Below are 27,856 nucleotides of genomic sequence, written 5' to 3' on the forward strand. Positions count from 1 at the left end.
ATCTATTAGTTGGCATCTACAGTGGTCAAGGTTGTGTGAAATTCTAACACAGACAACTTTACAATTCTATATAGATTAGATTTTGAAAGAAATACCCAATGTTGATTCTGTTTTTTTTTTAAACTTCCATTGTCTGTTCATTCCCAAGATGGTAATAATATTGTGCCTTTTCCCTCTGCCATTTTTACTTTTCTATGATCAAACAATTGTGACTTATTCAGCCAACACTCTTTTAATGATTACACAAATGTCGGCCATATTTTTTCTTTCCCCAAAATGTCGGCCATATTCTTTCTCCCTTTCCTCCTTTAATGGTCAAAACCAGTTTACAGCTGACACACCAAATGCAACGTTTTTTTTTTATGTAGTTGAACATCAGACATGTTATCCAACCTCCCACTCCATTCCTTTCCCTATCGCTGTCTCTCAGCATTTACGAGGGCATAAAAATAAATTTCAGCCATTGTTTACTGCCAGCTTGTGTCAGGTTGATTATGTCATTTTTCTGCTTCCATACACTTCCCCATTACTATCTATTTGATAACTTTTGCATTGTCAGAGTGTTTATGTATAAGTTGGCCTCTTTTGAATGAAGTGTAGGAAAGACGGTAGGTCAGAAGCGATAAAAACAAAAGCAGAAATAATATCAGTAACAATGGAAGATTGGAAATAAGTGATTGAAACATACAAACGCATAGTTTAGTAATATTAATTAGCGTAATACTTATGTTGCTAATTATAAGATTGTTACTGATGTGCTGTATTTTTTCTAACATAATTATACGAGGGACATCCCAAAAGTAAGGCCTCCTATTTTTTCATTAAAAAACCAAATCGTTGAAGAGCTATAAAGATAAGGAATGGTATCATTAAAACGAGCGACCTTTTTGTGCTTCAGAATTTATTTCTCTACATAGTCAGCACTATTCTGAATGTATTTGTGTCAACCGTCAACCTCTTTTGATTTCTTGATCGTAAAGTTCAGAGCGCGTTTTGTCAGGATGCAAGTCTCTGTCACCACTCTGAAATTGGTGAACCCATCTCCTCCTAACTGTACTAACATCAACTGTATCAGCTTTGTAAACGTTCAGCAGGCACCGGTGAATGTTGATCCGTTCAATTTTTTTTTTTTTTCTGGATGGATGGAATTCAATGACACATCTCTGCTTCTGACGCATGTCCATGATAGAGGTTGCTTTCTTAGAATCTCGCACTGTCTGCAATCTGCAATAAAGAGATGAAACTTTCATGTCATAAATGCATGAGTTCAGTCATCATAACAATGTAATTTGCAGTCGCCTCTGATCCATTTGGGCGGAAATAAAAATAATAGGAGGCATTATTTTTGGGACATCTCTCGTAACATAGCAAACAGTTTCAACAAATGATTAGTGTATAACTGAACAGATTGCATTGGATTATTTTAATTATGCAGACTCATGTTAAATGATTTTCTCACTTTTCGGCCGATGTAATCTCCGACCTTCCTCAGGTGTGTCTTCTTGAACTCAGGAATCTGCACAGAATTTAAAACCGGATACTTTATTTAATTCAAGCGGGGTAGCTTATTCTCGTTCCGTCATTCATATCTTAAGTAATTCTTAATTTAATGCTGCTATGATTAAGCTTGTTTATTATAACAATTACAAATTACCAAAAAAAAAAAAAAAAGAAGCTTTTCAACCACTGATCACCATGATTAATAACTGTTCTGGAATAGTTAACACCCCTATATTCATCATAATATGGATTCGTCTGGCCCTATATAAGCAAGATATTTCTGCTCTCAAACAGAGAGTATACACACAGTTTAACCACTCATAGTGAACACCAGGACACTTTCACCTTAATATTGTAACCCCTAACCAGAACCACAACAATAACACTCTAGTTGAGACCTCTTCTCTCAAACTTAACATTCACAGGCAACATGAATTGGAACAAATACATTGAGGATATTGCCAAGGCTACTGCAAAGTCTTGAAAATTACTCACACTTGCTGGTATCCTGTATTTCTACAAAGCCACTATTCTCCCATGCATGGAGTATTGTTGCCACATCTTGAATGATGCATCTGCCGCTCGTCTCTCCTTCTTTAACTGAGTCTAAAAAAAGTCTTCAAACACTGTCAACCAAGCTCCAAACCCTGTCGCATCTCTGTACCTGTTTTAAAAATACCTTAATTGAATGTACTCTGACGAACTTGGAGAGTGGGGAGAGTTATCGCTACACTTCCGAGGTTTATGAGATGAGAACCTTAGTTTCATTAATCGAAATAATAGAAATAATCATCCCTCATCCCAGAATTTAAAACTGTAAACATTTTTTTATTTCTAAAATAGTGTGAAAAGATAATGAGAAATAAAAACAAATAGTGTCATACGACATCATTTGTTTATTTGTTGCAATATATATATTATGCAATATATGACAAATTCTCACAAGAATGGACAGTGGAATTTTCTGTGTAGTTTAATTGCCATATATATTTTCATAAATTACTAGTTAGCTCTACCTATGTATTGAGCACTGTTGAAGTAAATACTGAAAAATTTATGCATAAAATTATATCTTCATATATTAACTTATGTGATTAAATATATATATGATTATTTCATTTAATCACATAAGTTAATAAGTTAACAATACAAAGCTGTTCACATTTCACTCGCATGAGATCTAGCTGTAGATATGTGAGTCAAACAAAAATATATATAAAACTTATTTTTGTGTGACAATATATATATATATATATATATATATATATATATATACACACACACACACAACTTTTTATTATTGCCAGATGAGCTCCTCATAAGACTGTTGTTCTTGTCTTTTGTTTGTTTGATTTCATATATATATATATATATATAACACCCGGTAAGACGAATTGCATGCATTTTGGCCTGACTTATTCTAATGAGAATGAAACATGAAAACATTATATAGCTTACTTGCCATATTTATTTTCATAACTTACAATATATATACACAGAGCTTTTTATTATAGAATGGAAGATATATAATATAGTGTGAATAGTGAATAATATAGGTTTTCTTATTTATCATTTCACCTCCCATTTCTTTGTTTTCTGAACTCTCTCTTTCATATAAGGATGGGAAAGAAAGTGCAGAAGATCAAAAAGAAAGAAGAAATTAAGTAAAACAGGAAATTAAAAAAAAGCCCCAAAAAAAAAATGAAGCGAAAGAAATACGAATTAAAGACACACAAAAAAAATATTGACTTGAAAATGAAGAGAAGAAAATAAGTGGAATAAAAAAAAATTGGCTGTTCTTGTCTATTGCCAGCAACTAATGGCTCTTTATCTACGTTATTTGTTGATAATGAGCGGCAATATTGATCACTTAGAATTCGTTTTTTCTTTTTTTTTTTCTCTCTCTTTATTATTATTATCTGCTGTTCAATTTAACTTCCAATTTTCTCACCTTGAAAACACAAACTGGCAATGCTTCTATACTTCTAATAGGAAATGACGATGGTGCAATGCTTGTCAGGGGGGCGAGAGGAGAGGATGTTGCTCAGCGTGCAGTGTTCAAGTTCCGTTGGAGCTTTTACATAACTTTCGCTGATACTCTTGAATCCATCTCTCCAGCTACTGCAAGAGAAAGAACACAATCATAGACTATAGCAACAGAGCCACGTCATGATGAAAAATCACTAACGGGAACTCAGCAACAAGACAGAATAAACATGATACAATGCACCGTAAAAAACAACCTCCAAATGCTGCCAAAGTTACACAATAGATTGATACAAAAGTGAGAACTGAATAAAAACAAAATCTAAAAGGTATGTCATATCATCCTTTTTTTTTTTTGTTAATTAATGTGCCAACACAGCACTTTGCATGTGTGTATTTTTTATATCACCGCTTATCAGGGCCCGAAGGCCACTCGAAGATTAGGGTTAATGAGTGTACGGTAGTCACTGAGACAACAGCGTATTAATAGTTAGTGATGGAAATGGGGTAGAAATGGATTATTTAGGGGTGTAGCTCAATAAGAACTTGTTTACATTGGACTTGAACACAGCCATGTTGTAGTCAGCTTGAAAGCAGGTCAGCAGAACAGAATTCCACAGGCGGGCAGTTCTAGAAAAGAAGCTTTGTTCATGGAATTTGCGTAAAGATTTAGGCATGGATAAAGAGTGGGAGAAATTGCTGATAGTTGTTGTAGCTAGGCGAGTGTTTTTTTGAGAAAGTTTGGAAATGGAGGGGGTCATAGATTGAAGCTCAGACGAGCACTTACTATGAAAATAATGATAAAGCAGAAGCATGCTCGCAATGTCTCTTCTGTGGGAAATACGTTGCAGGGAAGAAAAAAGGGCATCCCCTATTAGGTTTTGAACTTTGTCAAGGCAGGATAGGATGCTCCGAGCAACTCCCGTCCAGATATGGCAACATTACTCCATTTTAGGACATATCTGGCTCTTATACAGGTGGAGGATTGCTACAGGAGTTAGATACCTTTTGGAGCGGTAAAATGGCACAAACATTTTTCCGGTAACCTTGACAACAGATTTGATGTAAGTCTTCCAGTTCAGGTCAGGAGTGAAGGTCAGACCCAGAAGTGTGTCAAAATAAACAAGAGCCATTCATATTATGTTATAAACTATTCCCTTTATACAATCAATTGAACATAAGTTGCTTTATTTTAATATAATAAGCTGTAAAATATAAGCTATAGCAGGAGGTGTTGATCGTAACAGAGTCACCAACCACGTTTTTGTCACATTTATGATTAAAGATCAGTCACCAAAATTCAGCAATTGGTACTACAAATGTATTATCTGAGTTTGGGCAATGCTACTCTGTTGGTCGTCATATTTTGACCGCATTGTTGCTGACAAAGAACGCATAAAATGATATGAGATTTATATTTCATAAAAGACAGAAATGCGAAAATCGGATAGGGAAAAATTGGACTCTTGATCATGAATAAAACTGTAATTGATTTGTTCTGTAAAGTTTCATTGTTGATGACAAAAATGAAAATTTGAAATGAACGGGATCACAATAGTTATGTACAAAAATTCTGATAATCAAATAGAATGAGAGTTGAGGAATGAGTAAGACACTCGACTAACTACAACCACTATATACGATTTCCCCCCACTCTCTATCTGTGCCTGAATCTAAACGCAGATTCCATGAACAAAGTTTCTTTCCCAGAACTACCCGCCTATGAAATACTGTTCTACTGTTCTGCTTCCCGGTTGAATACAACATGGTAGCCTTCAAATCCAATGTAAACAAATTCTTGTTGAGCCATCCCCATAAATAATAAAATTTTACCCAATTTACGCCATTAACGATTGCTACACTACCACCTTACATTCATTAACCCTTATCCTCGATTGCCTTTGAGCCTTGATAAGTGGTGACTTCTGAGTAAAAATATGTTTAAATAGCAAAACTGCTGTGATTTAGTTTGTTTAATAGCATATCATCCCTTTTTTGGGTTATTTAATGCACAAACATAACACTTTGTTGTAAACGATTCATTGTATACATAAGTTGAACATAAGTTGCTATTTTTACTTTTAGCTGGTGGGGGTTTACGCTTTTGTCCAAGCTTATTAGTGAGTGATTGAGCACAATAGTTTTAATGTAGGTGTAGCAGGTGTTGAGCGTATTAGAGTCGCCTCCCTTGCTTTTGCCATGTTATCATTAAAGAACTCGGCAAAGAGAATCAAGCAATGAGAATTCAGCAGCAAGACAGAAAGACACAAGGATATAAACTGGTACAAGTATGATAACCAAATGAAAAAAAAAATTCAAGTTTGTTAATGATGGCGGTCTAAACAGAGCTGAAAGGGAAAAACACACCAAATATCAAGGTCTCATGTATGATATGAAAAGAAACTGGAATCTAAGAGAGATATCAATCATACCAGTTATTATAGGTGCCACAGGGCTTGTGAAGAAGAACCTGAAGTCCTACCTAACTAATATTCCTGGTGAATCAAGTGCAAAAGAGATTCAAACAATTGCACTTAAGGAAACAACGAGGATACTAAAAAGAGCTCTCGGTTGGTTTTAATAAAAAGCAGGGCAATGTTGGCAGCTGGTTTGGCTGCCCCATACCCAGCGTTATAATCTTCAAAAGAAGAAAATTGAAAAATAAATAAATAAAATAAAAAAAATGTATAAGTTTGTTAACTTATAAAAATAGTAGTTGCATCTTTTGTTTTTGAGGAGGAAATAGAGGGATGACTAGTGAATCTATTTGCCAATTGAGAGATTATACCCTTCATTAGATCAGGTAAAATGCTTAGCTTTCATTTTAATGTTTATTTAGGTTACAGGTTGTTCCAACAAACCTTTGCACAGAAAGACCTTAGACACTCTAGGACAATGTCTGGTAGGCATCTAAGTTGTCATTGTCTCGAATCTTGAAAGAAATAAGGATTGGCAGCAGCTTCTGAATCTTTCCTAAGCAACCCAACAGCAAGCAACGATAGACTTTAAACCAAATATGATGATGGCAACGCACCAAACCTTTAATTCTTAATTTTGTTTTAGAAAAAAATACAAAATTCTTTCCAAGATTTTTAAACCTATTTTTTATTATTTCTTTCTTGGTGAAATTTTTTTAATTTCCTTCTTCCAAACCAGAAACACATTTCAGCAGTTGATATTGTACGCTTGTCATTTAACATGTGTTTATTTAAAAAGGAACTCGTTTGCTCGTTAGCAGCAGCAATATCAAATTCTGGTGAAATCTTAGATGTTGAATGCATTAGAGAATCCTTTGTTCAACCGTTTTATTTTATCCTAAGGATTTTAGCACTTCTTGAATGATATATTTAAACATTCCAGATAGAAACGTCTAGAATTACTTAGACATGAGCATTGTAATCACTTTGTTCCTCATAGTTTAGGGATATATATATATATATATATATATATATATATATATATATATATATATATATATATATATATATATAAAAGTTTGTTTTCGAAATATCGTTAATTTCAATGTATACTGTTTTCGTTTAACGGGTCTAGATTGTTATTTTAAAAACCAGTCACTGTTAATTTTGAGTTAAGCTCAATGTGTCTATTTAATAGGTGCAGAGCATATATAGTGCAAAATTTTGTTGAAAATTCAAAGACTCACGTCTTCTTTTATTATAACCTTCGTTTATTTCCTGGATTTTTTTTTTCCATTACAGCTGTTTCATTAATAACTCAAGTCTTGGACTTCCGGTTTGTCGGCTGTCATGGCTCTTGTGAGCTGCGACGTTGTTTGGCTGTGGAAATAATTATATATATATATATATATATATATATATATATATATATAGTCGCATGCAGGGTAACCTGATGCTGTCCTAGATAAATCTTGATTCTTTGACTCCTAAAACTCAAATATAATGTCTAAAATACTGTAAAATATAGAGAATAATAATTTTTATGGAAATCGTTCCAGACAAGGTCTGAAGCCACTTGATGTAAGGAGCTAACAAGAATGACAGATTATTATTGCAAAAACAGGAGATATCTATTTGCCTTAGTCTTGAAAAGATCAAGTTATAAGTAGGAGGAAAACAATCAACAGCAAGCTTGCAGTTATTGGAAAAAAAAAAGCTATTGGAATATGGAGACTGTATTGTAATGAGATATTGAAACAGCGAATTGATGAAGACTACTAGACCAACAAGTCAAACGAACTGGAACAAAGGAAGCAGGAAATAAATCAGACAAAGATGAAGAAGACATGCCATAATAGTATTTATAGAAAAGACTGAGACTAACAACATCACGTCTGTAAGGGAGAGGTTGCAGAGAAGAAAAGGTGGGACCAATCAAAATATGGATAAGTTTCTGCAACTTATCGAAAACTCTCAAATGAGGCAGAGATATTTTGAATTATATATCAACACAGATATAACATGAAATAAATTTTTTTCATCCATTTATTTATTGCGGACTATTATCCTCATCTTTTAGTTGTTTTATGATGTTTCGGTTAACTACTCCTCTGGCCTTCATCACGTGGTTACCACAACAGGATAGGAACTCCGAATCTCCTAACTGCATCCTCAACAATTACTGCCTTCCATAGTTGTTGTCGTCTCATCATGTTTGGGCCAACTAAGCGTCTGGCCAGCTTTGGGTAGGATTGAAACTGCTATCTTCAGACAATGCTCACCTGAAACCATAGAGATTAAACATCTCTATCCACTGCGCCACACCATTAATAATTTTTTTCGTCAAACTCTGCAAGCTGCACAGAATTTTGAACGCAATCCTTTATTTAAGCCATAGTGGTTTAAAGTACTTGGGAAAATTAAGTTGTAAACTCCATTCTTCTCTAGGTTGATGGTTCAATCCTCAGTACAGGCAACACTATATAAGAGCCAGGTACGTCCAAGGATGGAGTACTGTTGCCACATCTGGGCAGGAGCAGCTAGAAAGGACTTATTCTACTTTGATAGAGTTCAAAATAGACTTCATAGCCTCGTAGGGGATATCCTTTTCTCTTCCCTGCAACCTCTTTCTCACAGAAGAGATGTTGCGAGTTTGTTTCTGCTTTATCATTATTTTCATGGCTAGTGCTGCACTGAGCGCCAATCTATGACCCCCCCCCCTCGCCAAACTTTCGCAAGAAACACCCGTCTAGCAGAAAAGACTATCAACAATTTCCTCCACTCTTTATCTGTACCTAAACCTACACATAGATTCCATGAACAAAGCTTCTTTCTTAGAACTGCACGCCTATGGAATTGTCTTCTGTTTTCCTGCTTTTCAGCTGATTACAATATGGTTGTCTTCAAGTCTAATATAAACAAGTTTTTGATAAGCCGTTCCATATAAGTGAGCAAATTTACCGAATTTCCATTACTAACAATGACTATATTGTCCAATTTCTACTGTACATTCTTTAATCCTTATCCTCGAGTGGCCTCTTGGCCTTGATAAGTGGTGATGCCTATGTAAAAAAAAAAAAATACAATTGCAAATTACTTAGAATTTCTATTAAATCATGGCTGACAGAACGAGAGCCATGCTACCTCTGACGATTAAATAAAGGGTTCCATGCGTAATTTCGTTGAGATTCCCAAGTTTAACAGAAAGATTCTTAAGTTAGACAAGATACACCTGAAGAAGGTTGGAGGTTACATCGGCTGAAACGTTGTGAACATAACACTTAAGATGAGAATGGTATTTTAAAGAATCCAAATAGCAACATTAACCAGATTTATCGATTCGACCATCTGCAAATTTTAAAACCTATTAACGCATTAATTAAAAAATAATTTAATGAAAAGGAAAAACAAATTCCACTTTTAATAACTAAAAAAATCTGAGATGACATTGATAAAGTAAAATTAAGTTTGCAAATCTGTTTTTTTTTATGTTTGTTCAAAAGAGACTTGAAGGTTTTCTTTCTTTGCAGATTATTAAAATTAATCTTGATCACTTTAATTTGCTAAAGAAATTAGGATTTGATGATTTTATGAAGTTGTTTGGTTTTAGCAATATTCTGTGTTGGCTTTTGAAAAAATATTACTTTCAAAAGAATGTCTTGTAGTATGTTTCAGTTTATAGAAGTGTTTATGGATGCGAAATTTTAAAACCATATCAAATATATATATATATATATAGTCATTTATTCAGTAAGGATGATGCATTAATTAGAAGTGTAGGGTAAGTAAGAACTCTTTATACCATGGTATTTCGAAGCCTAATGCTTCTCATCAGAAGAAGAGAGAAGATGCTAGGTAACATAATAGGGATGCGGCATCTAGCAAAAGTAACCTTAGGAGTGAAAAATATGTTTCTTCAATTATATTGCACCTTTTATTTATACCAATCCTTTAATTTATGAAGCTCAAGGCATATAACAAATAAATGACAAAAGTCTGTATTTCAAATTTCAAGATGTTAATTATCTTACCGTTTATTCCTTTAAGTATGTTGATATGCACAATTCTTGACCACACCTGTTTCGTAGTGCGAAATCATTCATTTAATTATTATAGCAATCAATGAATTTATTTTGCCCTTAACTCATCAGAAGAAAAAGCACTTACCAATTTTAAAATAAAATAAATGCATATGGGTATGATTACAAAATCCAAAATTTGGGAGAGATGTTGCAATTATATATATATATATATTCAATAATCCATGTCCATGATGATAAGTTCAATAATTTACGATTTTATCAAGTATGTCCATATTGTTGTCAGTCACGTGTGTGCACTAATCTTTTTTTTTTTACATGGAGTTCACCACTTATCAAGGCCCAATGTCCACTCGGGGATAAGAGTTATTGTGTGTACAGTAATCAATGGGATAGTGTAGTAATAGTATTGAAGAATTGATAAGGTGTCATTACTTAAGCGAGTGGTTCATCAGGAATTTGTTTATGTTGGACTTGAAGACATCCAGGTTGTAGTCGGGAGGGAAACAGGCAAGCGAAACTGAGTTCCACAGGCGTGCAATTCTAAGAAAGAAGCTTTGTTCATGGAATCTACGTTTTGATTTAGGCACAGATAAGGAGTGGGGAAAATTATTGACGGTGGTTTCAGCTAGTTGGGTGTTTTTTGAAAAAAGATTGGCGAGGGAGGGACCAGAGAATGGAGCTCAAACGAGCACTTACCATGGAGATAACGATAGAACAAAGACAGGCTCGCTACATCTCTTCTGTGGGAAAGAGGTTGCAGGGAAGAGAAAAGTGCATCCCCCACCAAGCCACAAAGTCTATTTTGTACTCTGTCAATGCAGGATAGGCTGTTTTTAGCAGCTCCTGCCCAGATGTGGCAGCAGTACTCTATCCTTAGATGTACTTGGCTTTTATATAGATAGAGAATTGCATCAGTAGTGAGATATCTTCTGGTGCGGTAGAAGGATCCCACCATTTTCCCAGCGACCTTAGCCACAAACTTGATGTATGTGTTCCATTTAAGATCAGGAGTAAAAGTCGAACCCAGAAGCTTATCAAAACATGGGGCCTCCCCTAGACGAGAGCCATCCATTTCAATTGATGCCAGATGGGGATCAGAGCGTTTATGATGTAGAGATAGGAGCTTGGTCTTAGATGCATTAAAGGTAACCAGCCACCTCTTTCCCCACTGTACCACACGCTGAAGATCAGAGGAGAGAGAATCAGAGAGAACATCATCATTTACGGCCTTTGATGTGTTGCCATAGATAGTCGTGTCATCAGCATAGATGTCAACGAAAGATTTTAGTATGTGTTTTGGGAGATCATTGATGTAGATCAGGAAGAGAGTTGGGCCCAGGATGGACCCCTGAGGGACTCCAGCATTAATACTGTGGGCCTCTGATTTCTGCCTTTCTTTTAAAAATGTAATATATAACTCAAAATTTGATGCACAGTAATTCTTTTCTGTATTATTATTATTTTTTTTTTTGTATCTAACTTGAAAAAAAAATCTTTTAGTGGAGGTTGTGAGTTTGAGTGTGCACACTCTCTAAATGATAAAGTTTAACAAAATATAATGTGCTCATGATACTGTGTTGCTGATAATATAAATATTCTAAAATTATTAATAACATCTGGTGTGAGAATGCTAGTTGAAATAATCTAAATAATTTCATCTTTATCTAAAAAAAACAAAAATCTTAAATATAGCTGAACAGCTTAAGTCAAAATTGATGAAGAATCGTGCATTTTGGTGAGCAAGCACAAACGATTTTTCCTTAATCTGCTCAGCTAATATATAAAAGTACATTCTAGAGGAATTTGAATTTGTTTTAGACTCAAGTTCAGTTCTCTAACCATCAAGCTAGCATATAGTTTGATATCACTCCCACCTGCTTTCCTATGGATATTTTTTAAAAAAATAATAATACAAAAATGATTTGAAAAATCACTCTTTTTATCGTAAAAGTTTTCAACCAACTATGAACGTTTCAATTGATATATTCATTATCTTATTATTATTATATATTAAAGGGGAGATTTTATTTATAGTCTTTTAATGAAAATTAATGATTTTTTTTCTGCTTTGATGGAGCGGAAGATACCGCTTTTGAGTCAGACAAACTCCCAAGGGCCTATTTAGACTAATAAATCAGAGAGTAATAATTCATTGAAATCTATCACCAATAGTTGGAAGGGGGTCTTCATTAAATTTTTATTTATTCAACCAGAAATTTTGGCTGCTTTCTCTCCACTCAGTTTTATGAGAGAATGTTAGGTTCTTTCCTATCACAATTCAAGCCTGATCTCCAGACCATGTATTTATCTGAATCGAAATTGTATATAGGCTGCTTCCTGGCCCCATACTTAAACCTAATTCATTCTGCTAGAATAATTTTCTTGTGCCCTCTTGAGAAATTTACGGTGCCATATTTATCAGCAGCAAAATTATTGAATTCTTACAATTTCCAGTAGATTTAATTTTGAATTTTATATAAAATTGGAAACTAAAAATACAGAATAAGTAGAGACTTTGTAAACGGAAATGGAGATGAATGTGACATTAATGACTACAGTGTTATCACTGTTTTTTCTTGTATTGTTTTTTTTTTTTGTTTTTGTTTTTTTTACTCATGTTCACCCCAAACAAGGCATATTCGCCACTTGGATGCGAGGGTCTACTATTTGAGACCATGCTTATGGAAGATGGACAAGATGTTAGTTTATGTTACATTTAAACTTCTACATGTCAGTCCAGTCAAGTAGCAGGAAGGGAATTCCAAAGTCTTGCTGTTTAAGGGAAAAAACTATTAGAGTATTATTAGAACTGCACGCCTGTGAAACTCTGTTCCGTCTGCCTGCTTCCCACCTGACTACAACTTGGGTGTCTTCAAGTCCAACGTTAACAAATTCCTAATGAACCGCCCTCTTACGTAAACACTTCATTAAATCTCCACACCAACGTACTGTACTTGCAATAACCCTTATCCCTGAGTGGCTTCCGGGCCTTGATAAGTGGTGACCACCGTGTAAAAAAAAAAAAAAAAGAAAAGAGTAGGAAGCTTTCTGGCATTTAAGGACTTCAACAGTAAAGAGGTGTGATTTTGTTGCTTAGCAGGTTTGTCGGGGATATGTATGCCAAGGGGAGGCACAAGTGTAATGCGTTCATCAGAGCACATTCCATTAAAATACTTATAAAACAGGCACAGAGATGCAACATTGCAGTGATGGGACAGGGGTTGGAGTTTAGTTAACAAATTGGAACCTATTAGATTGGAAATTCTTCTTTGGACCCTATCCAAGAGGGAGAGACTAGTGGAAGATGCACCAGCCCAAATATGGCAACAATACTCTATGCATGGGTGAATGGTGGCCTTGTAGCCTTGTAGAGGTACAGGATACTTTCAGGTGTGAGTAGTCTTCTAGCATGATAGAGGGAGACCACCTTTTTTGCAGCAGTCTTCATATTGTCCTCAGTGTATTTGTTCCAGTTCATATTGTCTGTAAATGTTAAGCCGAGGAGTTTGTAGACCAAAGGAAGAATATCAGGCATATGTATGCACTGTGATGTAAGCGAAACCTGACCAGTGAGAGTTGAGGACATGCGTTGCATGGGTAGACATGAGAACGATATAATAGATGTGTAATGTGAGTCTTGAAGAGAGGCTTAGATGTGATGACGTCAAATGAGGATTAAATCTGGAGAATAAAGAGGGAATATGTGCATAATATGAGACTTTGTTGGTTTGGTCACATTGAAAGAATGGATACTATAGGTTTTTCTTTTCTTTCCCCATATATATATATATATATATATATATATATATATATATATATTCACACTGCCTCCATTTCCATTTTTAATGTCATACAGTCTTTGTTTAGAATCCGATAAGTTTCAAATTCATGTGTAGTATCTAATATATCGATTCATACAAAATAAATATCGAAAACTGATAAAAGAAATTCATGCGGATTATTTTCAATGAAATGCTACCAAAAGTGCTGTGAAAATATACAGCAAAATCAATCATAAAATCTTGTTTGCCGATCAAATATTGATTATTATTTTTAGTAGATTCACCAGAGTTTTATTTTTAGCATTAAAATTTCCAGCATATGAAAATAGCTGCAATCGAAAACGCTGTAAATTTGACGCAGCGTTTTTATTTAAATATTTCATTCTTTGTAAATGGATTCTAACGTTTCTTTCTCTATATTTAGTAGTCCTTTGTCTTGATATATTTCGCTAAATAATATGAACAGTGTTTTGTCAGAGATCCGCCGAAGTGCCCAAGGCAGCATCATAGTGTTTTGCACTATCATAAGATCCATCGTTGGTCCGTATTCGAGGAATCTCCCATCGGAGCACACCTTATTCAAAGTACAGTCCCTGAGGATGTGTGCAATGTTATGTACATCAGCGCTGCAGAGAAACCATGCATTCTGTATATAATCCCACTTTTTTTTAAACTCCTGTTCACCCATAACAAGGCATATAGCCACTTGAATGTAAGGGGCTATTATTTGGAACCATGCCTAAGAAAGATTAAAAAGATGTTGGTTTACATTACATTTAACCTTCTGCATATCAGTAAAGTCAGGGAAGCAGGCAGCAGGAAGGGAATTCTGAAATCCAGCTGTTCGAAGAGAGAAACTATGAGAGTAGAAAGCTTTCTGGCATTTAGGTTGTCTTGTGTTTTGGCAACCTTGGCTCAGGTTCGATAGAGTGTTACCCACTCTTTCCGGGACAGTTCAGAACCTACCCAAAGATTTTCTTTCGGTGCTGAAAAAACTTGTTGTTGTCGTCTTCAACAGACATTCCACTGACACAGGTGGAAGAACGCTGGTGTTGTTTGTTCGAGGCCTGTGACTTTGGTGAAACTCTTGCGAATGGTAGTTGCTGTGACATCTCTGGATGTCGATATAGAGAATTGTGATTGTCGTTGCTGGACTTGTCAAGCTCTGCCTTTGCTGACGCCTTTCGACGAATATACAGTGGAGCGATAGTCTATAGACAGATGGCAGGTTGGTTGATTTCAGGTTGCTGGTAATTATCCTGCATAACTTGTTGAGCAAATTATTTATTTATTATTTACTATCTGTTGATTATTTATTATGAACTTATATAAAAATAAAATAAATATATAACTTCCGGTTCGCAGGTTCGGGCCATAGAACCCTGGGATATATTTTTTTCAAGTTACGATATGGAATACGATACTTTTCCAGCCCCTGGTTACAGTATTTGCCCCACTTTATTGTGTTATTTATAATGTTATTTGATTATATACATACGTATTATATACTGTACTGTATTTAGTTACTAATTTTTAATGCGGTATCACAGGGTTCTACTGTATATATATATATATATATATGAGACGGTCAAAGGGGTATAAAAGGATTCTTAAAATGGCGACTTATCGATATACTCAATGTAGGTGGAGTTTAAAAACAAAAGGAAAGGACATACTGCTGCATATGGATTTTTCATCAATTCAAAACAAGGGAATGCATTCAAGGGTGTAGAGGTTCTTGAAGCTCTTTATGCCAGGCATTTCGAGTCTAATGCTTCTCATTAGAAAAGGAGAAATAATGCTAGGTGACAAAATAGGAATGTGACGTCTAGCAATAGGCATATTAGGGTATCTTGTTTAGGGGATATATATTAGAGGGGGTGGAAGGGATATCCTGGGAGTTATTGTGTGTGTGTATATATATATATATATATATATATATATATATATATATATATATTAGTGTTGAAATGATTAATCGGAAACCAGAAAAATTGGAACTTTTTGAGATATTGAAATTGGAAAAATTTATGCATATTTTTTTATGCTAAAAACGATTAACACCACTCCTGTAGATTAAAAAAAAAATAGTTTGTAATTCTGTCAGTGTTTAGACGATTAATTGGAATCAGAATGAAGAATTGGAAAAATCAGAATTTTTAGGGCTGTCGGAATTGGTATCGGAATAAATTGTGCCTATTTTTCAATGCCAAAAGCGATTCTTTTCATTGTCTTTTGCGTTTGATTTTGTTTAAAACAAAATCTTCCACTAATGGTAGTGATGATAAAATAATAAATATTACCAGTAACATTAAAATCTATAGATCATCTTCCACGGGTGTATTTTTATGTTTGAGAAAATATCTGCACATTTAACATAACAACTCTATAGTTGAAAATATAAGGATTTATAAAAATTGGAATCGGGAATTTAGTAGTGAATTGGTAATTGCATCAGAATCGGCGAAAATATTTGAATCATCCTATCACTAATATATATATATATATATATATATATATATACACACACACATATATATATATATATATATACACACACACACATATATATACACATATATATATACACACACATATATATATACATATATATATACACATATATACACATATATATATATGTGTATATATATACACATATATATATATATACACATATATATGCATATATATACATATATATACATATATATATGCATATATATACATATATATACACATATATATATACACACATATATATATGCATATATATATATATGCATATATATATACATACATATATACACATATATATATATACATATACATACATATATATATACATATACATATATATATATATATATACATATACATATATATATATATATATATATATATATATATATATATATATACTCTAAAATTGTAGTAGTTTACAAAAAGGAAGCTCATAAAATAAGCAAATTCTATAAATAGTTCCTGTTTTCATGTCTGCAAGAATTTTTGCTGAATCGAATTATTTTGTTGACACCTTTTTTTTTTTTCTAAATGTAAAGATTGTTTTTTGTTTTTTTGCATCGTTGTTTATGAGGGAGGGATTGATCTTTCCTCGGGGATAAGGAGAGGGAATTAGTTGTTTTGGCATTTCTCTGAAAACAAATGAGGTGATAGAAATGAAGCGGTTATTTTGGATAGGGACCATCCCTCATAGCAAAGCAAAGGTATCGATGCTTCAATACTATCGGTAGAAAGAAATGAAAGAAAAAACGAACTCTAAAAATGGTAGCCTATTTTGGCGAGGGTGATTACACACTCTTTCTAACATCAAGTGAAAAGGGGGAAAAAATTAGCCAAAAAAAAAAAAAAAAACACGTGAATATGTCTTTGTTGAAATATATATATATATATATATGTGTGTGTGTGTGTGTATGTAATAGTGATAGGACGATTCCGATATTTTTCCAATTACCGATTCCGATTCTTTATAAATCCCTAAATATTTAACTATAAAATGGTTATTTTTTTCCCGATTACCGTAAAAATACATTTTAAATGTGCATATATTTTCTCTAACGTAAAAACACACTTGTATGGTGGGGTGATCCGTAGATTTTAATTTTACTAGAAGTTTAAATAATAAATATTTATTATTTTATTATTACTACCAGCAGTGAAAATTTCAAAAAAAAAAAAAAAAAAAAAAAGAAAAAAAGGAAGATACTTAAAGGAATCGGTTTTTGGCATCAGAAAATAGACACAAATTTTTCCAATTCCGATACCCAAAATAGTTCTGATTTTTCTGATTCCTGATTCTGATTCCGATTAATCGTCCCAACATTAGTATGTAATCAACTACAGAGAATATATTATAAACAAAGCAAAAATATACAGAAATTTGTGACTCAGTGTTTTGTTGATTTATGTCACGTTATTTTTGGTTGGACATCCGGAATATATTTCATTTTATTTTATTGTGGAGTGAAATCTAGTCAAGAATAAAATGAAATAACCATTGTAGTAAGCTTATATTTGTTTCAGAGAGCAGAATTATTTGCCTAGCTCCGTTCAACTAGTTTGAAACCTAAGGTATCATCTTAATCTGTAACATTATATATATATATATATACACACAGTACTATACTATTGAAATAGAATTTTCCAATTTTGTACTTAAGTATAAATATTAATAAAACAAAGTTAATTTAGATAGCTCGATAGTGCAACACTAGAGCTATATCTACTTTTATATTGTACCGCTTCACAAGAAACAGTCACTCGTTTTTGTGCTCCTTTTAAAAAAAAAAAAAAAAAAAAAGAGGCTGGAGAGAATTCAATATTTTTCGACCATAAACCGATTCTCTTATAATCGACGGTACCAATGTTTTTCTGACCTTCTATAATATATATATATATATATATATATATATATATATATATATATATATATATATATAATCAAGATAGCTACATAAATACATGAAGATGGATCTTTTATGGAATTCTTTTTTTCCAACATTATATTGTCATGCATATTTCTTTCTAAGCAAAATAATTTCTATTTTTCTTAGAAGTATACGAAAAGTACAAAAAGATTCGATACTGACATAATAATAATTGATTGTTTCTGCGTAACAAAACAGATCTGTAAAAAATGTGCCTCTGAAAGAATTGTTGAGTCAGAAAAATTTGTACTGTTATTTTTTATATATGCTCTGATGTCATATTTAACTAACATTGAGCTTCTAAACTAAAAGGATTGGGGTACACAAAAGGTGAAATATAATTGAAAAAGCATACGTTACACACACACACACACATATTTATATATGGCACAATCACATTGACACACCGGTTCTTGCCAAATCATCAAAGTTAAGCAACATTCAGCCTGGTCAGTACAGGATGGGTGACCATTTGGGAAGGTTAGGCGCTGTTTGTACGGCGCCGAGTCGTAGAAATTTCCAGGTTGGTATCTGGGGGCGCATTAATTTACTGGGAAACATGCACCCCCAGTATTCATTAAGACATGCATCTATGAGAAGGAAACTCTGGTGTAAAAACCTGTGGTCTAGTGTATACTCTGTCTTGTGGCAGTCATCTGCACCGACAAAGGTTAGCAGTAATACCAAAAGTGTGGTTGGTTCTGCACAAAGCCTTCACCACTATAAAAGCTTGGCCTTTCGGCCCCCTCGGGGGTCGGGGCATGACTCGCAAAGACCATATGTAGTATCTGTTTCGGCAGATACTGCAAGCTATGACTAGCTATGACTAGCTATGACTAGCAAAGACCAGATGTGGGGGCAACCCCACATGCCTGACCATTAACCAGCTCCCATTTCCCACCTCTCGGGAGCTGGTCCCCTTTTTCCCTTCCCCCTCCCTTCACTCCTCACATTAAAAATCGGCCTTGTGCCTAATTTGCTCGGTGGGGGAGCAAATAAATACAAGCTTGGCCTTTTGGTCAAGATCAAAGTGTAGTATCTGTTCTTCAAATGCTGCACTTCCATTTCTTGTTCTCTTTCGGTGGAGGAGAAATCCTTCACGACTGAGACAATTTTTATTTTTGTACCTTTTCTCCACGTTAAAAAACGACCCTGGTGTCTAACTCTGTCCCGTGGGGAGGCATAGTAAATAGGTACAAACAAAACATCTGTGTGGATTTCCGAGTAACTTAGTTGTTGTGGCGGAACCTAATACGTCGAAATCAACGGGAGAGCCCATTATTTATATATATATATATATATATATATATATATATATATATATATATATATATATATATATATATACCCTTGAATTTGGTAGTGCTGAATATATGGAACTATCTTTACCACTTTGCAAAACTTTTAGAAAATGAAAAAGTGTTAACATTGTTCCCTAGAAAGTATTATCAATAACACATTCTTGATGAAAACCAAATAATGTTTGGAAAAGCTGGAACATCTTTTAAATTAATTCTTTGTTTGTTCTTTTCTAATAATAAATCCCTTGAGTGAAGACAAGAAAATTGAAGAAGTAATCTATGTCTACGTTCTTTGGCAAACATTTGTCTTCATACAAAAACTGATTATTGTGTGTGCATAAAAATTCTGTATTACATACATATAGAAAGAGGGAGAAGTATTCGATGATATAGTATAAGAAAAACTGTTTTCTCTTCTGTCTTTTCTTTTCTCTTTCTTTCCTCTGTCAATTATCATTTCTTGTGCTTTTGTAAAACATTCTGCTTTACTTTTCTTGGCTTATGCATGTCTGAAGAAGGCATATAATATTCCGAAACGTTATGGAATATATGAAGTCGTTTTCACGTAAAAAGATCTTTCTAGTTCTTAGATGGAGAGAAAAAAGAGAGAAATTCATGTCTGGAGAGAGAGAGAGAGAGACTTAGCTTTCGTACAAAGCTAAGACTCTGTAACATCATCTGTGTATAGATATTCCCTCAAGCATTTGTCTATAAAAATGGTCCTGTGGCGATGGAAAAGTTGTGACGTGTGATGGCTTGAAATGCTCGAAGCATGTAATAATTGATCTCAATAGCCGTCTTCAGTGTCATGCCTGCTTGAGCGTGTGAATTCACCTGTAGGACTAAAAAAAATAAATTAAAGTAATTTTTGGGCTCATGAACTTTGAGTGTGTGAGGGAGTGGCACTCGTCTGACAAGACGTTGCAATTATCATCATATATATATATATATATATATATATATATATATATATATATATAGATGTTATGTTTTTGTTTTGTAATACTTTTTGAATTAATTCAATTATTTATACGAAAGTGCATTTTTATCTAAATGCGAGTTGGGAATAATTTTCCCTTTGACCAATTTTGGTACCCCCAAATGGGGACCGGCATATTTATTATTTTTAAAATATAATTATCTACTGATATGTGTTTCGTCGTCTACGACTCATCAGAGTGGCTGAATACTAGATTCAGTCGCTCTGATGATTCATATACGACGAAACACGTGTTAGTGGATAATTATATTTTAAAAATAATATATGTGTATATATATATATATATATATATATATATATATATATATATATATAACCCTACCCCCTCTCTGTCCGAGCGCCGGGCCACATCCGTCGCTATCCTGGTTCACGGGAGCATACTTGTGATGTACTTCTGGCCGTGTTCGTCGCTCCCAGCTCACAGGACCATAGACGCAACCCAGCAGGGCTACATTCTTACTTGTCTAGTGGTGGACCCCTCAAGGGTGACCAGACTCTCACTGGTCACTGGAAAATATCTCTCTGCTGCTCAGGGCACGCGAAATGTGCATGACCCTAAGTCCGTGTGGCAACATTGTCGATTTCGGCCGTCACTCTGGCTTTGTGCTGGATCCAGTCTGACTCCTTCATCATCTGGCGTCAGGGCATACCTGAAATAAACTGCATCTTCATTCAGGCTGGCAAATCGAGAAACAAGGAAAAACTCTGGGACATTTTTATATAACGAAACAAAATAATTATTCATAAATCGTTTTACACTTGTTTAGTCGAGTTCTTTGATTCAAGCTTCATGATGCAGGTTGCATACTTAAGTTCCATTAATCAATTTCCCAGCTAAGAATAAGAGCTTTCCAACTTAGCCCTTATGAGGGTTTCGCACCCCCCCCCACCCACCCACCAGGCGGGGTGAGAGCGATGTGGACGCCTGGAATGCCGGCCAGTAAAAGGGCCCCTAACTCTAAAAAGCCAATCGTTTTTATCACATTAGTAATTCCTCCTTCCACCCTTTTGGAGTTATTCTTTCTTTTTCTTTTAGAGCTTATCTCTACCAGACCTCACCCCCCCCCCCCTGCATTGAGTTTTTTTTTTTACTTGTTACCAATTAGGCATGATTAGTCACCCAGGTCGAACAATGCCTGACAGTGACCCCTACTTTTTGACCCCCATTCTTCATCTCGCTCAACAGAGATTTTAAAAACAACCTTTCCGTTGTTGATAGATACATAACAGCAGATGAGATAAAACAAATTATTATTTGCTTTCTCTCTTTCTGACAAAATCCCATAGACATTTGTTTTGTCCCAATCAGACATTAACACCACCCCTCTTCTGCCCTCTCTTCCTCTATTTGAAAAACAAGGCCATCTGGTGTCGCCAGGGATCTCGTCATATATATATATATATATATATATATATATATATATATATATATATATATATATATATATACTAGCAGGGTGGGGGCGCCCAACTTTTCCCACTCGTAAAATACGCTTAAATATGATATTTTAATTTGTCCAGATTTCGTATATATTATTACAGGTTCGTGATTTCAAAATTAAAAAAATAGTATTTGGGTGCCATTTGCTAGAATCGAAACCAAAAGCAAAACTGTAGCATTCAAAGCTGGTGACGTTACCACTGTACCAAAATGACATGCATATGAACTGATTAAAAATAAACTAAGATAAATGTACAAAATGTATAACGATTTTTTAATTTTGGCCCCTTTTTGACCCCTTAAAAACTATTTCAACCGGCTAAAGACCCATAAAAAACTGTCCATAAAAAAATCCAATCATTTGAGACTTTTAGTTTTGGAAGAAATAGAGTTGGAAAATATGGAGATAGACAAACAGACATAGTGCCTTTATATATATATATATATATATATATATATATTAATTTTATTGCTTCCTTCCTAACCATAATTCTGGATTTCATCTGCAATCGACAATCTTTTTTAGATCTGCATTTCTGTTTTTTTACATTGACCACCATTTTTTATTTATACTCCATTTGCACCTATCATGAATATATAGCACATATTTCAGCATATAAGTGACCGTCAGATAAGACGAGGTACAAAATTGGAGCAAATTTTAATAAATGTATCATATATCGGTTGTATAAGACAACTGCTAAATCACAAAACCATGATTGTTTAGCCAAGGCTAGAGATTGCAACAACTGGTATCTTATGAAATATTGGTTTTTAAAGATGATTTTTTAACATTTAGGGTTGTCTTATATGCTGAAATATATATATATATATATATATATATATATATATATATATATATATATATATATATATATAAAGGTTTACAGGAGAGAACCCCAGCAGCTCTATTTATTATTGAGCACTATTATATAAACCCGGCGGATCTTACGTTTCTGATTTTTTGAGATGAGGCGCAGTGTTTAGAGTACTTAGAAAAAAATCAGTTGTAAAAGTGATATTCTGCTGGAGGTTCAATTCTCAGTGTGGGCGATTGAAAAATAAAATGAATAACAGGACCTCTGTCCAGTCATGCTACCCTTGTGAGGTAAATAAAAGGTTTTGCTCAAAATTCCGTCCAGATTCCCCGAGTTCGACAAAAACATTCTCGAGTTCGATAAGATCCACCTGAAGAATGTCGGAGGTTACATCGACCGAAACATTGTGAAAATAACACTCAAAATGAGTACAGTAATCCGAAGAATCCAAATAATATCGGTGGATATCCTTTGGATTTCCATCCTATGAATACATTCTTAACTTTGACTAATATATATATATATATATATATATATATATATATATATATATATATACTAGTAATGAGACCTGACGTTGCCCGGAATTGAATGATGATCAACAAATATTTCACACTCCTATATTTTTATTGTCATCGAAATCCGTTAAATCACCCAGGAGGAAACTTCACATGCCTCCATGCAGTAATTTAGTCCAAAATATGTATTATTCTACATTGCACTCTAGAAAACCATACTGTTTCTTTTACAAAATTATTTTATATAAGTTTCTTTCCAGTTAACAAAAAAAAAACATTAAGAAATGTACGTGCAAGGTTTGAACCTACAGATCACGTCATGCAAAAAAAAAACACGTAAATTTTCTAGTCTTATCAAATTCTTAGCAGTTAATGAAAAAAAACATTAAGAAATTTACATGCGGAGTTTGAACCCACAGACACCGTCATGCAAAAAAAAAACACGCTATTAACTTACCCACAGTAGAATTTTCACGGCCCATTATTCTATCATTGTTGCTAAGCGACGACATGGAAAAAATAGCTTTACCAATGATAGATAAATAAAAATAACGGTTTCAGTTATTGATTATCGGGAATTATTGGGGGTATATTCTGAGACAAAACTTAACTAAAATTACTCCCAGATTTATGCACTAAAGTTCTGAAAATTTTAGAGAAAATATGTTCAGCCGTTTCGAAGTCTATAAGGAACACGCGCGCACGCACGCACGCACGCACGCACGCACACACACACACACACACACAAAGTTGCATTTATATAATTGTAAAGATAAAGATATATATAATGAGAATAATGGAAATAGTATTCCAACGAGATAGAGAGATGAAAAAGGAAAAAAAACAAGTTATATGTCTATCAACGTTTCGTTTTTATTGTAAGACTTCTTCTGGATGAAAAAATTGAAGGAAAAATAATGATAATAATCTATTCATCCAGTAGAAGTCTTACAATAAAAACGAAACGTTGATAGACATATAGCTTGGTTTGTTCCTATGCCATCTCTCTCTCTCAGTATACATACACACACACACACACACACACATATGTGTGTGTGTGTGTGCGTGTGTATGTATGTATGTGCATGTTTCTCTACATGCTCACTTCTGCATACACATGACATGAATATGCATATGCAAACATATATTTACATATGCTTTCACACATGAACGAAAGAGATAAGTCTTCACTTCAAAGTAGACGCATCCATTATAATTATTTAAATGCTTTTATAGCTTCCAGAACTTTCATCAAAATTACTCTTACCATTCTTTCATATTTGAGTAGAGATGATCGTTTCCATCCTTCTACCACCAAAGATTCATGTACCAAACACGTTCAAAGGAAACTTAGTGCCACATAGTATAAGATGCTGGCATAAATTGCAGCTAGACTCGTATGGAGTTAGCGTCATCCAATGAAATTGATCAACCATTAAATCCTTAAACATTCATCCTCCTTACCATCGCCATAATTTCATGGGCACTATCCATTCTTATTCATTATCTTTGTGGCAGGTCTTTTTATTATTGGATGAGTATGCCTGGAGACGAATGCTCTGTGCAAGACAGGGTGGAACTCATAAAAATTTTTATTTTGCAATCCTTAAGCTAATGAGATATTACTTTAAAAAAAAAATCAAATCAAAACAGTGTGGATGCGAGAGTATGATTAGAAACAGGAGTACTAGTGATTTTTAAACGTTACAAAAATGAATGGATGCCTGATTGGAGAAAAATCATGTTTCATTGCACAATCTGGATCATTTTTTTTTTTTTTAAGTCCGCTTGCTAGGGCATGTCGTGATTTAATGGATACCATGTTTTTCTTCATTATGATAGCAAAATTTGAAAAATGGAAAATTGAATTTCATGTAAAACCAATTGTCATGTCACAGTAATGAACATATCCAAAAAGCATGAAAAACGATAAGGTAGAAAATTAATTATTAAAGAAAATAATTTTCAAAGATATTTTCAAGTTTTGCTTGCATAATAAACTGACTAGTGCACATACCAACAAGGGAGGTAGTTAATTTCTGAAAAGTTTCGAAAACCTTAGGCTAATTCTGGAAAAATGAGTTATTTCCCTTGTATTTACATCACAAGTTACCAGCAAACATGGTGAAATCGTTTTTTCATTGAATCATGAAAATAATTGTTTTATATTATAATGCAGTAATTCTTGGCCTTCGGGCCGGGATCAAAGTGTAGTATTTGTTCTGCAGATGCTGCACTTAAGGTAATTTGTACCAGTCCATAAAGGGGAAACCCTCTATACTGGGACAATTATTATTTTTGGTAACCAGAGTGCCCCCTTTTTGCCTACTTTTAGGGGAGCTGGTTTTTTACCCCACGTTAAAAACGGCCTTGTGCCTAATTTGCTTTGGTGGGGAAGCAAATAAATACAATATTATAATGCAGTAATATTTAACTAATTGTGACGTGATAATTAGGTATATAACATTGCTTGTTGTTGAAATTGACATAAAAAATAGTTATCATTGTTTTTAATAATAACTCAATTTTTCAACTGTTGGATTTCATCATCGTAACAAAGAAGAACCGGATTCTATGTAAACAGTAGATTGGTCTTGGGGCCTATATTGTATTAATATAAGACAGTATAATAAAGTATTTTACTTTGTTAACCCCATGTGTTTTTCTATTTTTGTTTTGCAGGCTTCCTGCCACGTTCAAACAGGGTAGTAAATGTCCAACGATCACTAATCCCACCACAAAAGACACCAGTCATTTTAATGGTAACACTAACACAACAAACCTCAATAATTCCAGGAACAAATCTCAAGGTAGCAGTACATCATCTGGCGTCCACGACAAGCTTCGATCTCATCTAAATCAGCAGAATAACAACCAGTTGTCCTCTAACTCAGGTCAGTTGCGTTTCTCTTCTTCATCAATTTGTTATTGTCTTTTTTTTTTTTTTCAGTTTAAGGAGTAGGTAGGCTCTGCCTATCACCCAACTTTCACACTCCTTCTTTGTCTGTTAGCCAGCTACCTCCGCACCACTACAGAGACACTCAGTGCTTGGCCTTGTTTCCTGACTAGGACAATGAATGCTGTCTCCCGATCTTTCCACTCCTTTTTTTTGTCTAATCTCTTTCGAGCTGAACCGATATCTCGCTACTCAATTCTCCACAATTCCCTGTTAGATACAATCCCAAATATTAGCTCTTTATATCAAACTAGCAGTACAACTTGTTTGGAATGAAAAAGAGTAAAAAAAAAAACAACAACACTAACATTTGTACAAGTCAAGGATACATTCTCAATAATCAGTTTGATATTGACATTGTTGCTGTCGGGCTAAGGTATGATTCTATTCAGTCCTAGAAGGTCAACCCTCCCAAGCTTTACCTTCTTTCTGAGAAGGGGTTAGTTGATTATTTAGCCGAAAGTGAAGAGGTATGCTGATGGGATCTCTCACGCATTTTTTTGTAGGCTAGATTGCACATTTTAGTGTACTGGCTTTTCAAACCCACACTTGACCTTGTGTCTCACCTCCTGGATGGGAGATAAATAAACTCATTACTTTTATCATTCGCTAAATTTATTTTTATTTTTTATTTTTAATAATTAAAATGACTAAATAATTATAAAGAACGTTATCTTTCATTGGTGACTTGTTTAACTCACTTTGATAGCTCAGCACTATGGGAAAAAATGGTTTCCACTGATAGATGCAGATTCAAGTTTTGAAGTGGGGTTTAGATGAGTTTTATTGTTTTGTGTGTCAAAGCCAGGTGATATAATTTCACTGTTATAATTTATAAAATATAGAATTCCAAAAAAGTTTGAAATAAAAAAAAAATTTATTTTTATGCCCTTCAGGTGTGTCTTGTGAACGATTCCAAATTTTTTTTTAATTCTTATACACTTACATATTCTGTTCTAAATTTCTGATTCTGATACAATTACAGATTCTTTAAAATTCTTTAAATATTTAGCTATATTGTTTTTTATTTTTTTAATTTTTAATTTTTGGATTACTATTAACACCCATACAATATTTTTGCAAACGTAAAAATATACTCAAGGGTGGTCTATATATTGTTGTTTTACTGGTATTTGTTATCAATATATATTTCTCATTTATTATTAGGACCAGCAATGAGAAACTAAGTTTTAAATAAATTAAGCAAAAAAAAAAAAAAAAAATTAAAAGAATCGTTTTTGGAATTGGAAAATAGTCTCAGATTTTCCTGATTCCAATACCTAAAAAATTCTGATTTTTACGATTTCCGATTCCTATTAATCGTCCCAACACTAGTTGAAATGAGGTTGTTGATTAAAATAAGACAAATGGGAATACATACCAAGTATATGAACAAATATTTTCTCTTCACCAAACCAAAAGGCGTTCTGACATTTTACCAACAACTTCAATTCTTTACACAGATCCTCTTCATCCGGAAAAGAAAGAAGAAATGTCTTTACTTTTTTGTTATTAAAGAAGGTTTGGTCTTATTACCATTTAAGATTGTTTTCCTACATACTACATTATTCTTTTTTTGTTTGTTTGTTTTTTTTTGTTGTTTTTTTTTTTTGCCTGATGTTCGCTGGCATTTCTCTTGTTTTCAA

The 27,856-nt window shown here is 33.8% G+C and overlaps 1 protein-coding gene and 1 long non-coding RNA gene across 36 annotated transcripts in view; one reads left to right on the top strand and one right to left on the bottom strand.

Annotated features, from left to right (window-relative positions):
* Positions 1 to 27,856, top strand: part of LOC145241300 (neuron navigator 2-like) — a 1,908,016-nt gene that overhangs the window by 1,083,748 nt on the left and 796,412 nt on the right. For all 35 annotated transcript variants that reach the window (XM_080104060.1, XM_080104067.1, XM_080104051.1 and 32 more), the window contains exon 6: positions 25,937 to 26,148. In XM_080104060.1, the coding sequence (XP_079960186.1) occupies positions 25,937 to 26,148 (212 nt within the window). The remainder of the gene's footprint in view (positions 1 to 25,936; positions 26,149 to 27,856) is intronic.
* On the bottom strand, positions 111 to 27,712 carry LOC145241303 (uncharacterized). The gene is made up of 3 exons (XR_013862536.1): positions 27,592 to 27,712; positions 3,452 to 3,621; positions 111 to 1,224 (listed from the first exon to the last, which is right to left on the bottom strand). It is a non-coding gene; the product is annotated as an uncharacterized LOC145241303 (long non-coding RNA).

The sequence above is a fragment of the Euprymna scolopes genome, chromosome 20, assembly GCF_053919585.1.
Source record: "Euprymna scolopes isolate OS-2025 chromosome 20, ASM5391958v1, whole genome shotgun sequence".
In the NCBI taxonomy this organism is placed as follows: domain Eukaryota; kingdom Metazoa; phylum Mollusca; class Cephalopoda; order Sepiida; family Sepiolidae; genus Euprymna; species Euprymna scolopes.